General features: G+C 41.9%; 1 protein-coding gene across 2 annotated transcripts in view; it reads right to left on the reverse strand.

The window, feature by feature from the left end:
* Positions 1–24,127, reverse strand: part of nav2a (neuron navigator 2a) — a 121,441-nt gene that overhangs the window by 51,210 nt on the left and 46,104 nt on the right. For both annotated transcript variants that reach the window (XM_044355734.1, XM_044355743.1), the window contains exons 7-12: positions 22,130–22,263; positions 11,644–12,916; positions 9,894–10,003; positions 9,667–9,775; positions 8,265–8,678; positions 1,242–1,364 (exon numbers count right to left, since the gene is read on the reverse strand). In XM_044355734.1, coding sequence (XP_044211669.1) covers positions 1,242–1,364; positions 8,265–8,678; positions 9,667–9,775; positions 9,894–10,003; positions 11,644–12,916; positions 22,130–22,263 — 2,163 coding nt within the window. The remainder of the gene's footprint in view (positions 1–1,241; positions 1,365–8,264; positions 8,679–9,666; positions 9,776–9,893; positions 10,004–11,643; positions 12,917–22,129; positions 22,264–24,127) is intronic.

Below are 24,127 nucleotides of genomic sequence, written 5' to 3' on the forward strand. Positions count from 1 at the left end.
CTCCCCTTTATCGGGAAGAAACCTCAAGCACAACCGGGCTTTAGGTGGGCGGCCATCTGCCTTGACCAGTTGGGTCAAGAGGGAAAGAGTTTCATAGATAGCACATTCGCATATGATAGTTTCATTATTATATGAACAGAGAAATGGGGATTCTAAGACTGAAAAGATTAATACACCCTACAGTTGCGTAACATTGATATGTGATATGATATGTTTGTTTAAAGTATTTGACTTGAGATTTAGACGAGAAGATTGATAACATATGACGCTATAGAGCTAGGGGACTGTTAGCTTAGCTTAGCATAAAGACTGAAAACAGGGGGGAACAGCTAGCCTGACTGTCTAAAGGTAACAAAATCCCCCTTTTAGCACCCCAAAGGTTCACTAATTAACAGGGGTTATGTTCCAGACTATTTCTTGGCCCGGGAGCAGTGACTTTATTTAACTCTTGTTGTTACCATGAGGTTGCTAAGCAACTAGGGGAGACTTCAGGGAGTCAGCTTTTTGTATAAAACAAAACAAGAGATAAGATGCTAGTTAGCAAGCTTTAGGGGTGCTAGTGGGCAGATTTTGTTACCTTTGGAAAGAGCCAGGCTGGCCGTTTCCCCCTGTTTCCAGTCTTCATGCTAAGCTAAGCTAATCAGCTGCTGGCTACAGCCCTATATTTAACAAACAGAGTGGTATCAATTTTCTCATCTCACTCTTGGCAGGAAAAGGGAATCACTGTATTTTCCAAAATTTTGACATATTCTGTCAATAGCTTGTGTGTCTGCATTATGCTCATTTCTGCGATATGAAACCTTTTTTTATGTTTAAAAACAATTATTTTCCCATCTACATGTCTAAACGCTTCATTTAAAACCCCATGGAGAGGACATTTCATTCACAAGTATTGCAATCAAAGTCCATGACAACTTAAGAGGGTTCAACAGTGTATTCAAATGCCTGCAACACTATCTCCTCCATCAACAGTATGATAACACTTATCTACAGACCACAAACCTTCATAATAAATTTATACGCCGAAATTCCCAATGTGCTGATCTTCTGACATTAAGATCAGCACATTCAATAAGATGTGTGTGAAGTTTTCTGGGAAATGTAGGTAATCAGTAGAAGTAGACAAACCAAGCCAAGTTTGCAAGTCAACTGCAATCCCAGCATTACTCCACACACTGATCATCTCCCAGTATAAGAGAGGAAGTGGGTGGAATTTCCCTTTTAAGATTTTTCAGTCTTACCTGTCAGCATCACCCTGTCCCGATGACGTGTTTCGATGGAGCGTCTCTCGAACGGAGGACATGCTGTCGGGCAGGCGGTTCAGGCGCCGTGTGTACAGACCCAAACCTCCATCAGTCATGTAGCTGCAAAACACAACAAAAGACATCAGATACCGGCACCATACAGCAGCTCTAAGACGTACAATTAAAGGGCTCATAGAGGATGACATAGTGCAGTACCACACTTTGCTCTAAGACTTTGGCCTGAGTTAACACACTCTGTTCTTCTTCTCAGAGCTGCTTTTGTTGTATATAGAGCAGTAGGAGCCCACATCCATCTAGTTTTCCGGCTGAGGCAAAGTCCTCATCAATCAGGGCTAAACGGTTGGCAAAGAGCCTCCCGCCCCCAAACACTGAAGACACTAAACTATCTGACTGAAGACACATTTCTCTGATGTGGCCGGTGGTAAACAACAGCAGTCTGTAAAAGCATTGGTAGCTGACTAGACAGAGGATGAGTCTATTCTTTGCTCCTACAGGAAGGATATCACCATTCATCACCGAGACAGAGTCCATCATCTACTCTGGGCTTGGATATTATGATTGACTGCACGGCTTAATGTTAAGAGCAGCTGAAAAGATACTGTATATGTAACTGCTGGATAAGTAGGGCATTCACTTCATTTCATAACGGAAAATTACATTTGAAGGGGCTTGATTTATTGGTTGTTGGAGTCAGAGGCTGACCGTTAGCAGCAGTTACAGTCTGAAGCTGATGCCCTGAACACTTACACAAACATTCCCATTCAAACTAAAACAACACCAACTAATTCCCCAAATATTTACCCATTGAGTGGATTCCTAATGGAACTAAATATTGACTCATTTAACCCAGGTGTAATTTAATGAAATGTTTGCTGATTTAAAGTTGAGGCTGGACCGTTCGGTTGCTGAATGCTTTCTGTGTGGGACTGTGATGATTCTGTTTTTGCAGTTAAGTGAGTAAAAAAAATAAGCCCGGCCAGATTTCGACCACTAAAACACTCTCTGTGTTATCTCGATGTGGATCTCAAGGAGAGGGAACCCACACACACATACACACACACACCAAAACACACATTTATACATACATGTAGAGTACACACACAGTACAGTGTTCCTTTGTATGACCAGAAGTCAAACAGAATTAGCATATGAGCCGCAGGACAGAAACAACCAAAAGTGGCTCCGCAGTGAGGAAACTTCTTCAGGCGCTGAACAAGCTGAAGCCTATATTAGGTTTAAGGTTGCAACTAATAATTATCAGTTAATCTATCTCTGATTTTATAGCTTAATTAGTTGAGTTTTGTGGTCATTTATAAAACAGGCTGATATCAGTTTGGAGTCATATTTCTGTCCCTCTAATGAACATCAAAACGACACTAATGGATGTCATTTTAACTAGCTGGTTTGGTTTGGCTCTTAACTACTAAATGTTCCACTATGTTCCGCAGCTAGCTGCTAAGTTTCAGTCAGCCGCTCGGTGCTGGGCAGGTAGAGTACATTCGGTTTATTGGAGCTTGTTTTCTGAAAACAGATGCCTGCTGCGGCTGGAAATGAGGTTGATGAGTTTGCAGTCTGGAAAACCTAAACAATGAAAAAACTAAAAGAGGCAAAGAAATACTGTAGAGCTGAAGTGAACTGCAGCAATGGATGACGATAAAAAAAAAACATAAAACATTATACACTAGTGCAGTGCATAATTTATTTACTCTATAAAATGTCAAAAAAGGGGGGGAAAGCCCATCACAAGTTCCCAGAATCTAAGGTGTGGCGATTGTTTGTTCTTGATAAAATACTTTGATGATTAACTGATTATCAAAACTGTTAATCAACTAATTTATTAACTAATTGTTGCAGCACTAATAATGTTAAATAGGCCTCAGATCCTGGTGATTATCCACAACAGTAGAAATGACTGGAGGATGAATATAGTTAATTGCAGAATGCATGAGGGACACTTTGACTACAGCTGTCTTCTCTACTTTACTCATTGATTTGACAACATTGAAGAAATGCATTTAATAGAAACTGCAGTTTCAAGCAAGCATAACGAAGTTTAAACACACAATGAGTGGTTATTATTAAATGTGGCTCTGAATTAGTCAGCAAATCAATTTCTGCACTTTTTAGCTTTTTAATATCTTCAAATGTGTGATCTGGAGCCAACCACTTCCTCTGGATGAAATTACAAAATGTACCCATAATTTTTTCTCATGCTATTGGAGCCAGATAAAAGTATCAAACCACCTGTTAAAATGCACCAGAATACAGGAAATAACACTGTTAAAACTTTTCTTCGGGAGGGCATCCAGACCCCCCGTTAGACTGTCCCACCCACATTTTTAATACTTCCTACGCCCGTGTTTATACTACCATCGAAGTTAAATCAAGTGATCCGTGCGCTACTAAATGTCAGACGAATCCACTTTTTCTTCACTGATGTAAGACTTGATGTGTAGCAGATTTTTCAATAACAAGAGAGACAAAAGACAATGTAGGAAGATTGAGAATGAGGGGCGTTAGCTCGCCTTTATAGAAAACATCCATCATCTCATAGCAAAGTCACCTTGAAGATTCCAAGGCATTTACGCGTGCACGCGCACACACACACACACACACACACACACACACACACACACACACACACACACACACACATACACACATATACAATTCTTCGTCAACAGTAATGAGTGACTGAGCCTCCCTGTCCTCCTGTTTCAGATGCCTGTTAACCTGTAACCTTCTGCAGCAGGAGAAACGTGCCCAAACAAGACAGTTTATGGGCTGAAACGGAGCAGCCAGGTTGAGTTTACATAGCCGTGCAAGTAACAGAAGAAAAAGTCCTTGTGTAAATCAAACTGCGGAGATATTTGACTCACTAAGAATGCATGTGCTGTGGTACTGACAGAAGAAAATTCACAAAATCTCACGCTCTGGAAAAAAAAAAAAAAAAAAAAAACCCCAAACAATTGCCTCTAGAGCTTCTGATTTATATTGGCGGTTGAAAATGCTCAAACGTACCTTTCTGCCTCAAACATGGTAACACAGTTAGTCCAAAGCAAAATAAACAAGTCCAGATGAGGGTTGATCCCTGTTGATAAAAATCTCCAAAGCAAAGGTGTCCCTTTTCAAACCACCTGGCTACTGTCTGTTATCAGGTCTGAGATCTAAGATCTGCGGTTATTTGAATAACATCACCAGGTGAAAGCAGACTGGATCATGGTGATATCACACTAATGTACGGTATCAGTATAGATTATGTGTCCATGTGTTAGCCTGAATGCGTGTGAGTGTGTGAGCTCTGTGTTGGTATGCGGCTTCTCTCCTCAGTTCCACATGCTTTTTCCCTCCTGGCTGGAGGTTGGGTTTGTCTGCGAAGGGTGGAGGAGGGATGGGGCAGGAGGGAGGGGGGGGGTAGAGAGAGTGAGGGAAGGGGGAAGGCAGAGGGATTGATCAGGCAACATACCCCCGAGCTCAGGAGGTTGGGAAAGGGAGGGGGGGGTTCTTGTCTCAATGGGCCAGAGAAGCCGAAAGGAAAGAGAGAGAGGGGGGGTTGGAGATTGAAGAAACTATATGTGGTGTCATCAGTCATGTTGTCTGTGTTGTAGGACTCTAAATAAATGAACTATCAAGACAGATAAAGGCTGAGCTGGTCATAGAGTTTGAAATGGTAGGGTGGCAACTAATGATTGTTTTCATTATTGATTAGTCTCTCTGTTGTTTTTTTGGGTCATTGATTCATTTTTTTAGGTTATAAAATGTCTGAAAATGGTCAAAAAAATGCATTATAATTTCCTACAGCAGTCGATGAAGTCTGTTTTGTCCTACAAACAGCCAGAAACCCAAAAATATTCAATTTACAATGACAAAGAACAGAGAAAACAGCAAATCCTCACATCTGAGAGGCTGAAAACAGTGAATATTTGCCATTTTGCCTGATAAATGACAATCAATTATAAATAAAAAAAAATGATGATCAACTAATCAACTGACTAATTGTTCCAGCACTAGAAATGTCTAACAGAAAATTTACTCTGTTACTTTACTATTTAATTTGCAATTATACAGTATATCATTCTGGGAGTTGAAGGGTCAGTTCACACACATTATTATTTACTTATTTACTTACAATTAGTTGCTCTGCAGATAGTTTTGGTTTCATGTGCTGAAATATCTGTCTGTTCTACCTCCAGCCAAAGATTAACTGATTTGAATTTTTGGTTATAACGGCACTGAAACTGCTCTCTATCTGTACCTGGGAACTACTATAATCCACACTAAGGTCTGTGGATTATTCAGATTAACAGGGACATTGTGTTTAGAGAAAGGTGTGGCTGAGGAATTCTTTTGAATGTCATTTTTAATGGTTTGAGCAGCACAAACGCAACTCCACTGTTCCCTTCCACTGTAATGTGGTGGAAGCAGAAGACATCTAAAAACCTGGACAAATAAAACCAGAACTATCTGCATGAGATAATATACTTTTTTATGGTTTGGGTGAAATGACCCTTTAATTGACAGAGAGAATAGAGTTGCAGTGCGAGACTTAACTGCTGTAATCCAAATGCCAACAGCTCCTCTCTGGGTAAACATCCCACCTCTGTGTGGAAGAACCAGTTAGTTGATGCTAACAGGCTTGTGATGGAGCTAACCTCTAAATGGCCTGAGGATGTAGAGAAGAGGGGGAGGTCATCTGTCTGTGTCTATTTTAAATGGTTAACCCACAGGGCGACTCCGCCCACCACACGCACACCCACATGCGTGTACCCACACACACACACACACACACACACACACACACTGCCTCACATATACACAAACACATCTAAACACGCACACGTCATGGCTATGAAGCTTTCTACCCCCCCAAAACACAAGAAGTCTAACCCGCTTCCATTTGAATAAAAGCTCATTTTGCCAACCATCCATCACATCATCCCTTGGGTTTTAACGGCTGAGAGCATCACATACACACACCGAGCATGTACTATAAGTGTCACACGCACACAGTTAATATATCAAGCTTCACTCTGACAGTAGGCTACTATAAGAGCTCCACATTCTAGTGCAGTAGATTTCAGAGACCAACAGCGTAATCGTTTATCAAGCAAAAATACAAAAAATGAACAGGTTCCAGTGTCTCAAATGTGAGGTTTCTCATTTTATATTATTTTAAATGTAATATCTCAGAGTTTTGTATTTTTGGTCTGACAAAAGAAGGAATTTGAAAGTGTCACTTTGAGATTTTGAGGGGCATTTTCTGTATTTTTCTAACATTTAATGGACTGAACAATCAATAATGTAATTTTAACAACTAAAATCAATAACTGCAAAAAAAGTACTTTTATTTAGGCTTGCTTCCCTCGCAGGTTTGACCCAGCTCGCTGGATATCAAGTATTTGGAGCAAGCGAATGGCTCTGCTCACCTGCTCACCTGTCCAGATGTGGCTGTGGTTTGGCCTTTGTCTGCTCGGCTACAGCCTCAGACATATCAAGTACTTCAAGAGCACTTAGCTCCCTCGACTTCCACAGCTGCCTCAGGGCTGGTGAATCAGTGCAAATCCATGGGGGCCAAAGGAATTAATGTGAACCACCAATTTTAAAAGATGTGGGTTGTTGTTTTTTTTTTTCTTTTTATCATCTTGCTTGGCTGAGCGCGTAGAATCTTTGATACACTTACATTCATTGTGACTTAACCTAATCCCTGTAGCTGCTCTATTACCAGACCCTGGTCTCTGTCTTAAGCTTTTCGATGCCATCTGAAGGCGAGTTGGCACATTTTACAGCTTCATCTGATAAATGATGATGACAGCAGAGGTTTAAATTGCACAGTGCGACGGCCAAGGTATGCGAGGGGCCTGTTACAACACGGACACTGGCTTTGAGGGAGCAAATAAACAGGTTATCAGCATATCAGTGTCTGCAGACAGAGAGACGGGATACTTGTGGGATCTAAGCTATACAGAATAAATGTTGCTCATACTACTGAGGCTGAACTGTGAGATATTTGTCTTGATACTCGGATCACAGGAACAGTGAAGAAGGAACACTACTGCCCCCTTCTGGCGAGCTCGCATTTGAGAAAACACACAGTCTACATGGTCACATCAATCACATGGAAATTATAGTGTTGTGCTTTTTTTCATTTCCTCCCCTTCTTTTTCCTAAGCACTTAATTCAGTTTTTTAATGATCATTTCTCATGTTATGATCAACCACAATACCATATTTCCACCATCAAACGAGGATCCCATAATAGTAGTGATACAGTATATTACTGCACTATACTAAGCAACTGAAAAGATTCCTCAGTTGAAATAAGTCATTTCTGAAATTGTGTCTCAAAGACAACAATAAATTATATGCAACACATTTTAGAGGCTTAGATTTAAGAGAAAGTGTTACAGAGGATATTTATAGCCAGTGTTTGATTTTTTGGCTCGCCTACCAAGGGATGTCAACATAAATAGATGATCATTTTCACTGGCAGAAATTGTAAATTGTAAATTAATCATAGAAATATTGTATGTCAGCCTGCCACCACCAGGTTCCTGATGACTATGAACACAGAATCAGGTGCTGTGTTAACTGGCTTACTCAGACACAGTGGATCAAGTTTCTATAAATTCTATTTCATTTGTTGATTTGTGTTTTTTTTATTAACTGATTCATTATTTAGTCTATAAAATAATAAAAATACCACACAAGTTCTCAGAGGCTTCAAATTGATTGTTTTGTCTGACAGATAGTCAAAAGCACAAAGATATTTAATGTAGAAATAATATAAAACAGACTGAAGCAGAAAATGTTCACATTTGAGAAACTAAAACCTTCAAATGTTCCATATTGTTGCTTGAGAAACAACAATCAATTATCACAGTGTTGTCAATTAACTTTCTGTCAATACACTAATTGTGTAATTGAATATTTGTTTCAGCAGTAAAGACTTCAAAACCTGTTTAGAAGATTTAGAAAACCTCCATCAGCATAGTCCACTCACCCGCTGGTGACATCATCATTGCGTGCAGCGTTCTTGCTCAGCACGTCTCCGTCGCTCATGTATCCGGTGACCTCCATGGCGATCCCGTCGAGGTCAATGTCCTCACCAGCTCGATCCCCGAGGTCGACGCTGCAGAGGGCTCCGCCCCTGCCAGCCAGCTGCCGTCGGAGGTGCCCGGGGTACAAGTAGCGCCCTCCTTGGCCACCAGCCACCCGGCCGCTGTAACTGTTCCCCAGAGAGGGGGCATCGCCAGCTTGCAGGCGAGGGCTGGACTGGCCCAGTCGCCATGACGACAAGGAGGGGCGTGTAGAGGTCAGGCTGAGGATGCTTCGACTTCCTCCGCTGCTGTTGCTGCCGCCACCGCTACTGCTGATGTCTGTGGTGACGCTGCCATCGAAGGTGGTTTCCAAGGTGCTGAGAAGGAAGAGGAGAAGGAGACAGAGAGGGATGAGATTACACATTACATACATAATGTGAGATATCAATGTAAATTTAAGTTTTTCTTCAATTATTATAACTAAGAGATACTTGAAGAGAAAAACCTCCTCCTGCTGGTCTGATCTGTTCTCAAGGTTCTCTTCAAACAGAGATCTTGATGTTACTGATTTCCTGAATAAATGAAGCTTAATAAGATAATTACAATAATAATAAATGCAGTAATGAAAAATAAATAATATATGCAATAGTGGCTTAATGAATTGTAATTAAATCTCTACCTGCAGTTTCAGTTTCAGTTACAGTACAGATAAAAAAGTTATCTCCAATGACTGCATTTGTCTAAGAGTGGAGATAACACATTTGGATCATCACCAAAACCAGAGTCCCTTGGCTCAAGGCACCATCATTATTTAACAGATTTCCGTTAAATACTGTATGTCGGATAAGAGATCCTTTCTCATGGCCTAAAAAAAAAAAGAAAAAACAGGGCATATCAAGCTTACAACGGAGCCTAAACTAAATGTGGACAGCTGGGTCAGCACTGAGACGCAAGGCCAGAGCAGAGGTCAAAATTCTGTGGGAGGGAACGAGATTAGAGCTAAACCTGAATCAAAGACGACATGAAAGACATGCCCTGTGATCAAAGCAAAAGATCCCTCAAAAGAAGGATGAGACAGCAATAAGAAGAAAAAAAAAAGAGGTAATACCTGTAAACCTAGACGGACACAGTCTGCTGACCATGAGGCAGTTCAGTCACTGACTCAAATCCCCAGCAGTTAGCCTGATTTAGCCTGTTTACCATTCAGCCGTAGCAGCCATTGTACGGCGCTACACTTTGATGATCCCCAAACAGTAGAGTTTTGTTTTCCATGGCTGCCTTATGAACAGTGCTGACTTGATAGGTTAAAAAAAAACACTTTTAAAAGTAACTTGTTACTTTTGTTTAGTAGATATTTTTTTTTACCTGTGTGTGACCTGAGTTCCTCGCAAGCTGGACATGGTCTCCTCCAGATTCTGTCGCAGGTCTGCAATGTTTTTGACAGTCCGCAACCTCCTCGTCTCTGGGTCTTCACCTGAGTGAGACAAAAAAAACAAACAAAACCAAGCTCAGAAAGATTTACCAGCACAATAACACATAATACATCAACTCCGAACAAAGACAGACTGCACTAGTGTGAAGCGATTACCCACCTGAAAGGTCCTCGATGGAGGTCTGGCTGGTCTTGGTGAAGGAAACGTCTCCACCTCTTCCTCCTGAGCCGGTCTCAGTGTTCACTGTTCCCTCGCCGTCTGTGTGGGATCTGAGAAAAACAAATTGTACAAAGGATCAAAGGGAGGAAATCATCGATTCTGAATTATTGCCCATTTAGCGGGAACCTAATATTCAGCAAATTGTCACGGAACAGGGATAACCCTGATTAAGAATTAAATCTGCTGTGTTTCAAGTCTTGTGACCAGGGTCCAATATGAATGGCTGCTAAGCCCCAAATGCCAGTAAAGTTTGTCTTTGAAGGATAAATCAATACAGTTCACCCGCTGCACTGGCTGGTAGCTTTTTGAGACGATGACGTTTGAATGCCTGGGGTTATATGCAGCCTTTGGTCTTTGCCTGATACCAGACTTTGTCCTTGTTGACTACTATACACTCTCTCTGAGTGTGAGCCTGTCAAAACCACTAGACTGCCTGGTACACTGCTCTACAAATAATTACAACATCTAAACTGCTTTTTCTAACTTCTGGGCAACTGACTTAACATTGGTGAAAACTTTATTTACATGTTCTAACAATTCTTTTAGCTGGTATCCATTATTTTAGTTTACCAGGCCTTAGCAAGTTAAAGAAAACGTCATTTTTTTAACAACTTTGAACTTTTATTTGCTGTCAAACATATCTTTCTGACAGGAGGAGGTGGTATAATCCTAGTGATAATGGTATCTGACAGGCATACGGCAAAAAAGGAAGTTTCTGAGTACTGAGGATGGGGGTGTATTGGGGAGGTGGGCTGGTTAGCTACAGGTCAGCATGTACAGGGGGAGGAAAGGGCAGCAGTGCAGGAATTGTCAGGAAGCTAATGACTGGCTGACAGAAAGGACCTTATTGAGAGCGAGAGGAACCTCTTTCCTTATCACACTGGGACCAGGACAGAGGTCAGAGGCACACAACATCCACACATACTCGCCCAGATACATGTGCACACACATGCAGACAATACGCACATGCAAACACGCTCGAACAAACACAGATGTGACATTCCTGGTTAACGGTTCACAGATGGGCGAGCTTTCTCAAAGTGATGGATTCCGATTTTTTTTAAGTTTTCAGATGCTGTCATAAAAATCAAACATCAAACGTGTGATGACGTTCTCATGAACTTTGACTTTCCAATCCTGGTCACATAGTACACGTGTTACACACCAATTTGTAGTTATTTAAAAGCTTAGAGTGTCAAGAATATCTTACCCAGAACTGTTATGAGGTATATGAATGAACAAATATGCTGCAGTAAACAAATAGTAGTCACAAACATTACCAATTCTGAAAAATGTGCTGAGTGTAAGACTATTTTGGGTAAGATGTGTAATGTGCAATGGTTTAATGACTCTGGAAACCGCAATTCATTTTTAGTTTTTATCTTACTTTGTACTGCATTTAATTTGGCTTTTTATATTTGATGTGGATCTTAATGTTCCAGATGTATTCAAGATGGTGCAGTAGAAGTGTCCCCATTATTTCCTTGATCTTTTGTTTGTCTCTTGTCCTCTTCAGTATGTTTCCCCTTCTCTTTTTAAGAATTGACATATTTTATCATTAAAGTTAACAGGAGACTCAACTATTTTGAGCTCTGTTTGATGCTCATTTAGTCACAATCATTTAGTCTTATATGAAACTAAGTCCTGATGCTGTAACAGGTGTTTCCCACCCCAGTCTGTATGATCTCACCTGTACATGAAAGGTGCGACAGTGGCTGTGTTGGGGTGGCTGTGGTGCTGTTGAGTCTGAGGTAGCTGCACGCTGACCGTGTTGCTGGCTGTGCTCTGCGTAGTGCCTCCCCCCGCCACGGGGGCGGCGCTGCTGCTCTTCCCCTCTGTGGAGGCCAGGCTGGAGGTCGAGCTGGAGTGTCTGCTGTCCCTGTCTCTGTCCAGAGGACCGCGGTGCATAGCGAGACCCCCTCCTAACCGCATGCTCCGAGGCCTCTCCCCGGCCTCCTTCGTCCCCACTGAGGAGGCTTTCCCCCCGACTCCCGGGGCTTTGCCTCCTGGCTTTGGTATTCCGCTGTGTGCAGGGGTGGAACTCTCCTTTTTGGCCACTTTACCCCCCTTGGGAATGAAGCTGGCAATTTTAGAGGTCCTTTTGTTTGAGCTGTCTGTGTCTGCAGCAACAGGTGCTACTTCCTCCTTAGGCTCCTCCCCCCTGAGTTCTGCCCTGTCAGGGACGGAGATTCGTTTACCCGCCTCCTTCCCTTTCTCCTTCTCTTTCTCCTTCTCCTTCCCCTTCTCTTTGTCCTTGTCTTTCTCAGGGCCTTTGACAGAGCCCTTCTTGGCAGTCAGAGCTCTGCTGAAAGTGCGCTGGGCGATGCCCCTCAGGGCAATTTTGGGGCTGCTGGCTGTTGTGGCAACAGTAGTACCTGCTGAGGGAGCTGCTCCGTAGGCGGCCCCATTGCTAGTCCCGTTCATTCCCGGGCGTACATTGCCATCGTCGTCCTCCAGGGGGTCGGTGTTAGAGCCGGTCTCGGCTCTCTCCACCTGCCCCGCTACTAACTGCTTGGCTGGTGCAGCACTGTCAGTCTGAGCCCCCACTCCATTGGAGGAGGTGGAAGATTTGGAGCTTCCTTTACTGTTGAAGAGCTTAAGCTTCTCCAGCATCGACTTCTGAGCGACAACCTTAGGAGGAGCTTCGGTTGTCGCCTTACAAGCGGTGTCCTTCTCCTGCTTTACGGACTGCATGGCAGACGAGGGGCTGCTGGTGGAGGAGGGAGACGGAGAGGAGGTGTGCTTGGAGCTCATTGACTTACTCCTCCAGGGCTTGCCGTTGCTGTTGGGCTGGGGAATGGCTGTGGAGGAGGATGATGATGATGATGATGAGGACAAGGATGACGAAGGAATCAGGGCGGAGGTAGCGGCAGGGATGCTGGTGGAGGAGCTGACGGTCACCGCAGATGACGGAGCGTGCTCAGTCATCAACGAAGGCTGTGAGGTCACGCCCTCTGAGGAATCTGCATCAGAAAAGAGACATTTCAATAAACAATAAGATAGGAAGGTACAGATTAGGAGGAAAAGTCACGCAGAGGGAGGATCTGGGGGAGAGAAGAGAAACCAGATGCTGAGTCTTCTTTGACCCCACACAAAGTGGCCTTATAAGGGCCTGGAGGTGGTCTGTGTTGATATAGCCAAATGTGCCATTACTTTCCTTAGAGCTAACCACCAAAACTGTTAAAAACCCCTTAGCACTAACAATGAATGGAGCCCATCACAAACTGTTTATAAAAACAATGAGGAGCAGGCTCAAGTGCTTTAAAGTCTTGCCAAGCAGGCTGAGTCAAGGAGCAGCACTGCTGCACTTATAAGGCTTGGACTTATATGGGCTGCTTTTGGTCAGCGTCCCTCTGCTTTACAAAGAAACATTGTTTGGTTACATCTGGTTACATGTACTCAGATCCTTGTAAATTCATAAGCAGGGGAAAAACAATTTAACCTGGAGATGAACAGAACAGAAAGCCTCAGAGTTACTAGTGTTTCTTGTGTAAACATGCTCCTCTAAACCACTGTTGCAGAATTATCACCCAAGAAAAAAAAAAAAAAAATGTTTTGGTAAATCTGCAACAAGTGACTCAGCAGCATCTCAACTTACCAAGAACTGAAGGAGCAAGAGGAGAAAAGCTGAAAATTCCTGGTGTAACTCACTGTCCTCACTGTGAGAAATAAAGTATCCTGAGGGCTGCTGCTGAGGTTGTCAGTGTGTGTGTGTGTGTGTGTGTGTGTGTGTGTGTGTACAAAGCTGAGCTACCAGAAGCAGAGAGTTCAGACCAGTAACATTTGAATATTCAAACACCAACGGCCAGTGAGAGAGAGGGCCTGTGAAGGGAGTATTGGTTGGAATGAATCATAACAGTTCCGTTGAAACACACACACCTCTCTCTGTACACACAAACACACACACACACCCAAAACATGCACGCACACACTCACATACTTATATTTGAAGTCACTGCTGCTATCTTGTGCCTTCTCGTGTAACTGTAATCCCCTCAGACCAATAGGAGTTTAGTGTCTTAATACATCACACTGCACTAAAATCTTCATCTTAAGACGTCATTTTTCAATAATTATTAAGTCCTTTTCTTGTTTTCTTAAAACAGGTGTCTGTATCTTGAAATAAGACAGAATAAGGCAGCTTACCACACTAGAATAAAGACAAATGATATCTGATTTTAGAAAAGTCTTGAAACAAGCTGATTTGTATTAGAAAAATGTTTAATTTTCTCATTTTGTTTCATTTTTTTCAAAACAAATAAGACTGTCACATCTCAATAATCGACAAAAATGACTTAAGACGGCGCTTATAGAATCATTATATTCTATTTTAATAGTGCACACTGAAAAATGATCATATAACTCACAGAGTCCATTAAGTTATTAGTAAAGTTTCTTCTAACTCATGCTAGCAGCGTTAAATTCCATATTCATATGTTATTCATATTGTCTCATTAAGTCAGCATTTATGCAGAATATTAAACACTCAACCCACTTGTTTACCCCTTTCTCATCTGTTTCTCCACTTTATTTCATTTTTCAGCGCCTTTCATGCCCTAATTGGAAATAGGCACCCCCTTACCGCCTCTCCTTTCTCCCCTGTTTAGCATTTAGCGAGAGCAGCCTGAAACAATGGAGCCATTAGGAAGTGATTAGGGCCCAATTAGCCGTGCTAGCAGTTAGCGATTGGGAAAGTGGGTCAGGTTGCTAATAGCTGGCTTCCTATTGGAGACGACTGAATGAGAGGGGGACCTGCTGTGATTATGGAGCAGGCAGAGGGGAAAAAAGGGGAACTGGGACTACAGGTTTGGGATGTAACTGAAGCTTTGATGGGGGCCAGCAGGACGATGTGTGCTGTCCGTGAACGGGGTCGGCTTGGATTACGGGTCAGAAAGGGACAGGAGAAGAAAGGCAGGACATGGAGAGGCCCTGGACACTGGGGACAGCTGCTGGTTGTCATGGCTGGACCCGGTGACCTGGACTGACACGCTCCAGTTAGGCTGTCATGGGTGAGAGAAGGTGGTCAATCTTCAACGTGCCCGGGGTCAAAAGTGACACTAGAGTGATGGGCTTAGACATTGTTGCATCATAAACTCGCTTTCAGAATTGAAAGCAACTAGGATGTTAGTTTCCAGACAAGGTTCAACACTTCAAACACATAAATAACATAATTCGGTCACAAATTAATGAAATCTAGATGTCACATTAAAGCTGTTTGCTCTGTTTCAGCTATTTCTTCCTCAAGCTGAGAAAGGTTCTTATTTTTAAAGGAAATACACTTTATTGTAAGTTCAGGAAACTTGATGCAAGGAAGCTCACAAGTTTTCACAAACTTTTCATTATCAGCACAAAATGCAGGAATCACTTTTCCTTTGAAAATAAACAAAGAATACTTTTAACTTGCCCTAAGAACGGGTCACTGACCTAAAGACCCTGGTGCAGCCTTGGGGCCAAATCCTGAAATTAAACTCCTCATTGCCCCTCATTCACTGCGCTGGTTGAGCTGTCTACTTGAGGAAACATGTTGAAAGAATTTCAGTGTTTACGACTCAACTGCTTAATTACAGCAGTCATTAGAGATTAAAATAAAGAGCAGAAAATGATAGTAGAGGAAAAGGATTACAGACCACCACACCACTTCCTGTCTGCCATAAAAAAACCTGTCTCACCCTCTGAGTGTGTCTGAGGGTCGCTCCAGCTGCCCTCTCCTCTCTCACAGCCTCCTGATAACATCAAGGCATTTGGGGAAATCAGGCGGAGTGGACCCAAAGCTCTTTTCACGGATCGTCACACTCATGTGTCTCTGCGTGTGTTCCCTGTGTGTTAATACCCATCTAAAACTGAGCAAAACCATGTAATTTCACACAAGTGTCAACACTCTTCTCTCTCTCTGTGTGTGTGTGTACATGTCTGTGGGAGGGGAGGGAGGGGAGGGAGGGGAGGGGGATGTTTGTTCTGCTCAGCAACTTCAAACGCTTTACCCTCAGTACAGTTGCAGGACCGGAGCAGGACCAGAGCAAACGCACTCATCGGAGCACTGTGACCACATTTGCGCACAAAAAAACAAGCAGTAAATGCATTAGAGGTAACGTCGGCTGACACTGTTTAGACATCACAAGCCCTCCAACCCCTCTCATGGTCGCACTGGTCACAAGACATTAAGCTAAACCCTCTCAGTCAGTCAGTGACCAAATTGCTGACCTGAAAATGCCCTACTTACACACAAGTCACTCACATATAGCAAGGCTGAAAACATGTTTGTGCTTTAAAACCCAAGGTTTCACACGTGCTGCACAGAGAGAGCCTTGTGAGAACAGTTTTTTTTCCCCTGATTGGTCAGCTTTATTTCATTTACTGACACCTTCATGTACATTTAGTTTATAATTTTTTGCAGAAGTTACTGAACGTGGACAGGCACGCAGTTTGAGGCTGCAGGTGTTTGCTTACTCATCATGTTCCGATTTCAGAAGCCTGCTCTCTCTCTCGCTCTCGCTCTCTCTCTCTCTCTCCCTCCTCAGTCATTGTGCTCCCAAAAGTGAGAGGGATAGCCGGCTTTTGTGCGGAGAGCGAAACTTTTTAAAGTTTCTCCACATGAATACACTCAAACAGTGACGCTACAGCTCATCAGAAGGCTATTCATTCTGCAAGGGCAACAGCCACAAACACACACACACACACACACACAAACACACACATACATACACACAAGCAGAAATGCATGGGCAAACAAAAAGCGTGCACATGCATAAACACACAAGACACAACCGGGAGGTGCCCATTGCTGTCTCTGTCTCTCTGCTCTGTGTCACCCGGACTCTGTCACCTTGTGTTAACACAGAGCAGAAGAGAAGATTCAGGTCGGTTTCCTTACAGTGCGGTGACGTGACTCCGTTCTGGTGTCACAGCCATTGACACAGAACAGATCTGGCCAAACAATAGAAGCTGCAGGTGTCTCTCTAACCATTTGAACCTGCGGCAACAATATTTCAAAACATGCATGTAGAACATAATGTGTAGCATGTAAATCTCACTATGTTATTGAGAAAAAAACTTATAGTAATATCAGACAGACATGGTCAGATGCATAATGACAACTTGGTAAAAAAAAACAAAAAACATATGAAATCAGTGTCAGGTGTTGTCTAATTTGTTTGCCAATATCCTGGCAACAACTATAACTACGACAATCCCATTACTTCTACTAATCAAACTCACTCACAAAAAGGGAAACTGCATTGACAAAACTCTCCCTGCAGCATCAAAAATGCATACATTATCAGCAACCAACCAGTAAAACTGACTGAACCTGTTACCACTCTTTTAACAGTTAAATGCAAAGCTGAAGATATTTATCTCTATCTCTACAACCTGCAGTCCTAGCTGGAGGTGATCTACAAGTGCAAGCTGACAAACCTCATGGGTGCAGCAGCAGACTTCCAGAAACAAGGACAGGATGGACAGGAGAGGAGAGGAGAGTCCCAAACCATGGCCAACCATCCAGAGAGTGCAGGGGGAGGCAGAGGTGGAAGGAGGAGGAGGAGGAGGAGGAGGAGGAGGAGGAGGAGGAGGAGTGTGGTGTAGCGCTATGGCAGGGGGGGAGGGGCTTGGCAGCATGTCAACAACATGGGCAGAGGGAGGGAGGGGGGTCAACCAGGATTCTCATTCTACCTGCTGCCAATCATATGGCCCACTGCTCCCGTAAAAACACAGACACAGACACACACACACACACTCCCACACACACACACTCCCACTGCTGAATGAATTCTCAGACCTTCACATAAAATGAGCAACAGTGACTTTTGTAGTAATTACTGCTTAATACTGTCTACCTGGGTGCTTTTGGTTATTCTATTTTATATTTTTCTGTCTCAGAGCAAACTAAAAATCACTTGGTCATCAACTCCTACCACTATTATTCACACTAATAGTACTACTACTGCACTAATGCTAATTAAAATGGAACTCTGCATTAGTTTAAAGCAGAGCACTTAAGTAGCTCTTGCACTAGCTTATTGGCATCAGCGGTTTCATTCATGCTTCACCATCAGTGGCTCATGTGTGAGCTGCATGGCTACCAGCTATCTAATAACATCCAGTCACATTCATACAGGTGTATAGATCAGCCTTTATATCCTGACACTTCTCACTATCTACTCTGCTGATACTTTAATGCCGACACTGTTTGCCGCTGCAGCCTCTTCCACCACTCCTCCTCCTCCTCCTTATGTGATAAGTTTTTGGTATTTAATTTAATTTAAAGGATATTTTTTCAAGTCTGTCTTAAAATGAGACTAGGTCAAAAGCTAATATTTGTTACAGAGAAAGTCAGTGTCTACAATGTGAATTCCTGGATATTAAATGTTCATCTGGAAGCTGTGGTGAAAAATTAAAATTTTAACAGCATCGGGTGCAAATTCAGGTCTGTCAAATAGTCCACGTTGAGTCAAATCTATGTGTGTAACCACTTGCGATAAATGGCTAATTCCTTCATGTGTCTCTGACTGAAATATTAATAATTACAAACACGTATCTGTCCGCTAAAAAACTTCCCCGTCTCCAGTGGAGCAGCGCATCAGAATAAACGCCCCACAGTGCTGTTCACAGTGTTGGTCCTAGTTAATTTGTCACTGTTTAAACACAGACAACAGACTCTCCCCTCACACATACTCACACACACATACACACACACACACACTCTCACTCTCTCTCACTTTCTCGCCCTGCCTCTCTCTATGGGCGGTCAGAATTCTCTGTCTAATACAGGGTAATGAGTTTAGACTGTGAACACTAACACAGTCTATATAAAGCCTTGGCCCACTGAGTGGTGACAGAAGCTATTTCAACACTGGTCTTACTAAATACACTGCCAAAGAGACTCACTTTGTATGCAGCAGAACACTAACACTGGGTAGAACGAGTTAAACCGGGTCAGAGCAGTTTGGAGTTTACTACATCTCCCAAGAAGCATTTTTTAGTGAGAAACATCCAATCACAGAGCTTGAAATTCTATTTGCAACCACCGCTAACGGTAAGATGAAGATTATACTTTGTAGAAACTTGATAAAATATTCAGCAGTTTAAATATATTCAGAGATTCAGTGTTGGATGAATTCAGCAACTATCGTGCTGCGTTTTGTTCCCAATTGCAATATCATAGCTGAGGCTCATGGGTATTGTAGTATTTCGAGCTGTTCGCTACACCACACTGACTGACAGAAAAAACATGATTTTGTAGAAACTAAGTTGAAGTAATTAAAACTGATGACCATATAATAAACTTATTGTATTGTTGAATTATCCAAGCAATAAAAATACTGTTGCATGAGACCAAATCCAATCATTTCCACCATGGTCTCCTTCTTTGTAGAAATTACAATAAAGTGTCATGATAAATCAAGTCAAAAATATTAAATCGCTGTTTCAAAATGCTTCGATCTTTGAGTAAAATCTCAAATAAATTAAAAAAGACAAGCATAAATGAACTAAACAGTTCAGATCAGTACTGAGTCTGCACTGCACCTGACTCCAGCTTACCTGTGGGGATGAACACAGTCTGTCTACACCGGCCAACTGGAAGTCACAACATCTTAACACACACTCCAATAAAACACAGCTTGTCACCTCACCTCACCTTGTACAATATGGCCGTAGCTCCTTACTTATATTGTGCTGTCACTGAGGCTGCAGGCTGTCAAGTCAGAGGACTGTGCATTGATTTCAGCATCTAAATGTTTCTCATAGCAAGGTCAAGAGTAAGGCTCTAAAGGCATTAAGAATAAAGGCTCTGTCATTATGATGTGAAATAAAAGTTGCAATTTATGTTCAGAATTAACCACCACTAGACATTAAAAGGAAGCTAGTGAGTATTTATTAACTGATCATTCTTCTCTGACATCAACACCAAAAACGATAATAATGCACGTGTCTCTGCTACTTTCAACAGGCTAACAAACCTCCCTTTGTCAGTAGCATCTAAACTTCTATCCACCAGGGCCTGCAATGAATTTGCCTCATTCTTCAGTGACAAAATTCAGAAAATTAGACAAGAAGTCTATCAGGTACAGGGTATGCGTTGTCCCTGTGTACACTTAAAATCAATTCAAGTAGTATGACACAATTTTATCCGATCAACCATAAAAACCTGGAGGTCATTATACAACATCTGAAATCCTCCTCATGCTGCCTTGATATTCTGCCTTCAGGCTTTTTAAAAAAATGTTTCAAACTGCATGGCCTCAGATATTCTACAAATTGTAAACACATCTCTTCTCTCAGGCTCTGAAAACTGACGTCATCAAGCCACTCTTAAAAAAAGAACAATTTAGATACCTCACTAATGAACAGCTATAGGCCCGTATCAAACCTCCCGTTTTTAAAGGAAAATCATTCAAAAAGCTGTTTTTCCAACAGTTGAACAACTTCTTGGCACTAAACAACCGTTTTGATGTCTTCCAGTCAGGATTTCGACCACACAACAGCAGTTAGTTAAGGTCCTCAACGACAGTGGCAGAATTTCAGTTTTAGTATTACTGGATCTGAATACTGCATTCAACAAGGTCGACCACAACATGTTACTAAACCGACTGGAAAACTGGATTGGACTTTCGGGCACGGTACTAAACTGATTTGAATCCTACTTTACGGACAGAGACTACTTTGTGTCTATAGGTAAATATACATGTGAGTAGACAAAAATGACATGCGGAGTTCCCCAAGGCTCCATTCTGGGGCCTCTTCCATTTAACATCTACATGCTTCCACTGGCTCAGATTATGAAAAACAACAAAACATGTTACCATAATTATGCAGATGACACACAAATTTACATAAATTTATCACCAAGTACTGAGTAAGTGCATTGAACAAATCAACAATTGGATGTGCCAGAATTTTCTACCATTAAACAAAGATAAAACTGAAGTAACTGTTTTAGGAGGAGGAACAATTAAAAGTCAGCACTCAGCCTCAATTGACATTAAAAACCAAAAACCAAGCAAGAAATCTTGGGGTAGTCATGGACTGAGTCCTGAATTTCAACAACCACTATTGTAACTGTGTCTTTACAGGTCTCCCTAAAAAAACATCGATCAGATATCTGCAGTTCATTCAGAACGCTGCTGCTCGAGTCCTCACTAAGACCAAGAAAGTGGATCATATCACTCCAGTTCTCAGATCTTTACACTTGGCTTCCTGTCTGTCAAAGAACTGATTTTAAAATACTGCTGTTGGTTTATAAATCACTGAATGGTTTAGGGCCAAAATACATTTCTGATCTGCTGCTACGTTATGAACCATCCAGACCTCTCAGGTCGTCTGGGACAAGTCTGTTTTCTGTTCCCAGAGTCAAAACTAAACATGGAAAAGCAGCGTTCAGTTTTTATGCTTCACATATCTGGAACAAACTCCCAGAGAACTGCAGGTCTGCTGCAACTCTCAGTTCTTTTAAATCATAGCTGAAGACTTTACTGTTTGCTGCTGCCTTTTATTAAATCAAATAATGATTCATTTCTTACACTGCACTGTATTCTTGTATTTCATCTGTCTTATTATCTTTAAGCTTGTTTTTATTTTCTATTCTCTTAGCTCTTTAATGACTCTTTTTAATTGAATTTAAATGTGCTTTTATGGTGCGTCTCTTTTGCGCTTTGTCTCAATGCTTTTAATGTTTTATGTAAAGCACCTTGAATTGCTTTGTTGCTGAAATGTACTATATAAATAAATTTGCCTTGCCTTGCCTTGCCTTGAAAACATCTTGATTTCATGCTCATGTGTTCTTTGTTGTTTTCTCTTCAAAGCACACAGTTGTTTCAGTGCAGCATTGCACGCTGAGGGCTATGTATTATTTTCTGGCTCAATTTAATACTTTCCCTTGGTCTCAAAGCAACAGAGCTAACTGCCATTTTCAACTGTGATAACAAAAAACACCCAGGGTTTTCATAATTCACATTAATAAACACACCCACGTTAACATGTTTAAGAGCTGTGAGGTGTTTTCTTATTTGGAAATCACCTTCTCTCTCGCACACAAACTTCTGCTTCAACAATCACTATTATAAGATATAATAAAATCAGTGTTATGATGTTATGGTGTTGGTATTTACAGCCATCCGAGACCAGAACTACTGTAGGTGTGTCGGTGTGTGTGCTTGTCTGTGGTTGTACACAAAGCTTACCTTTGTTCAGGTGCGAATTGGCTTTGGTCTTATCACTGAAGCCCTGGCTACGTCTGTTCCCAGCAGCACTGACCGAGCCTCTCGGAGTGATGTCACTGCCAGCAGTGGACATCCTCGCTGTGGGGCCGGGAAGTCTGATGAAGATTGGAAAAAGAGAGAGAGGGGAGAAATATAAATTAAAGAAAGGAAGAAAAGAAAGGGGTCATGAAAAGGACAAAACATTTTGTTTATGACAGTAACTAAGGTGAGAACTTCTGTAAATTCAATATAAGGCCTTTATCTCACACAGTGCAACGATTAGTTGATTAATCAGGCTGCAGGGAATTAAAACAGGCATTTTCTCACTGTGTTCTGACATTTTGTAGACAAAACTATAAAAAAAAAAAAAAAAAAAACGTTAATCAATAATGAAAAGAAATGTTAGTTGCAGCCCTGCAATGAAGCAACACATCAGGTTCCTCCAACACAGACAGCTGCAGACAGACGCATGTCTAGTCTACAGCTCCTTAACTCAAACAGGAGGGTCTTGCTTCATCAGGAATGAGAGAATAGGAACCATGCAGATACTGGAGAGTGACAGATTTAATAAGCATTTTATACAAACAGGTTTAACCCACAGGAATTCACTTGCCATGTAAAGGAATAGTCAAATAAGAGAAATAATATCCGTCTTGCATTGTTTCTCTGTTCTTTGTCTAAGCACTATGTAACTTTGTTAGATAAAGTGCTGCACAAATTAAGCTATTAATATTCATGATCTGTCATAGCCTGCCAAAACATTGGCACTGGCACACTGACTTTGTTTAACACATTGTGAATTTAAAGTTTGTGACCTCAGTAGAAGTCAAAGTCGCTGTCCAGAACTCTAGAAGTACCTCGACATCAAGTGTTTTACTGAATTCGTAATATAAACTTCATTGATTTACTCAGGAGAGTTGTTGTTTTTTTGCCCTCTATTTGGGCTGCAAGGTCAAGTATATCTGAAACTGATGACTACACTAAACACACTCTCATACTGCCTCCTTGATCTCTGCAGTCTTTCTTTATGCTTTGTAGCACTTACTATTTTAGATTCTTTCAGCAACAGTGAATGTTCCCAAGATAAATGTTTATATCTGGGTAGTCTTCAGTCTGAAAGTCTGTGGCTTGGATTAGAAGCTACACACTGTTTAACAAATGTAAACTCAGCTATTGTTTGCTTTTCCTGCGGCTCTGCTTGGGCACCACTTCCCCATACACATACGGTAATCTAATGGAGACAGATGAGCTCACGGCGGTGTGGACGTATCTGAGCGGGTTGGAAAGGCTGATGGAGAGCAGGTCCCAGGGGCACCGTGAGCTCAACAGCCTCAGATTACACATCCTGTTCTTTTACTTCTCCGCGTGGATTAGAAAGGATACATTGGCTACGTATACGCCTTGGTGAGATTTATGACACCTTGTTTCCATATTGTAAGTCGTCCTGTTGCCTTTGGTGACATCCGCGAGCCGGGCTGTAATCTAGCCAGGCCGTGGCACACAGACAGCTAATGAAATGCTAATTTACCAGTGGCGACAACATCATCATCATCATCATCCTGGGACTGCCAGGCGGATGCTGATAAGCAGATTACAGCTCTTTCTTTCAGCCCCTGTGCACAATTTAAAAACTCTCATTTCCAGCATGCCATTCACTTTGACTGACCGTTATTTATCTAGCTACAGCAAGGTAATAGGTTTTTACCGTATAATTTAGTCCGGAGTAACCTAAGATCATTTGACTTTCAATTATGGCAGTCAGCTGGCTTCCTCCTTTCTTTGAAATGGCTACGTTTTCAAGAAACGATCAATTTGATGGTAAGAAAAACTGCATATATTTCATAGTTTTAATACAGACTACAACATATCAAAACTCTACTTATGTTTCATATCACTTTCCACTATCAAGAGTCTAATAAACCCCCAAAGGCCACACAAACACACACATATGAAAACAACATGAACAATCTAAATTGTATG

The sequence above is a fragment of the Thunnus albacares genome, chromosome 1, assembly GCF_914725855.1.
Source record: "Thunnus albacares chromosome 1, fThuAlb1.1, whole genome shotgun sequence".
Lineage (NCBI taxonomy): Eukaryota > Metazoa > Chordata > Actinopteri > Scombriformes > Scombridae > Thunnus > Thunnus albacares.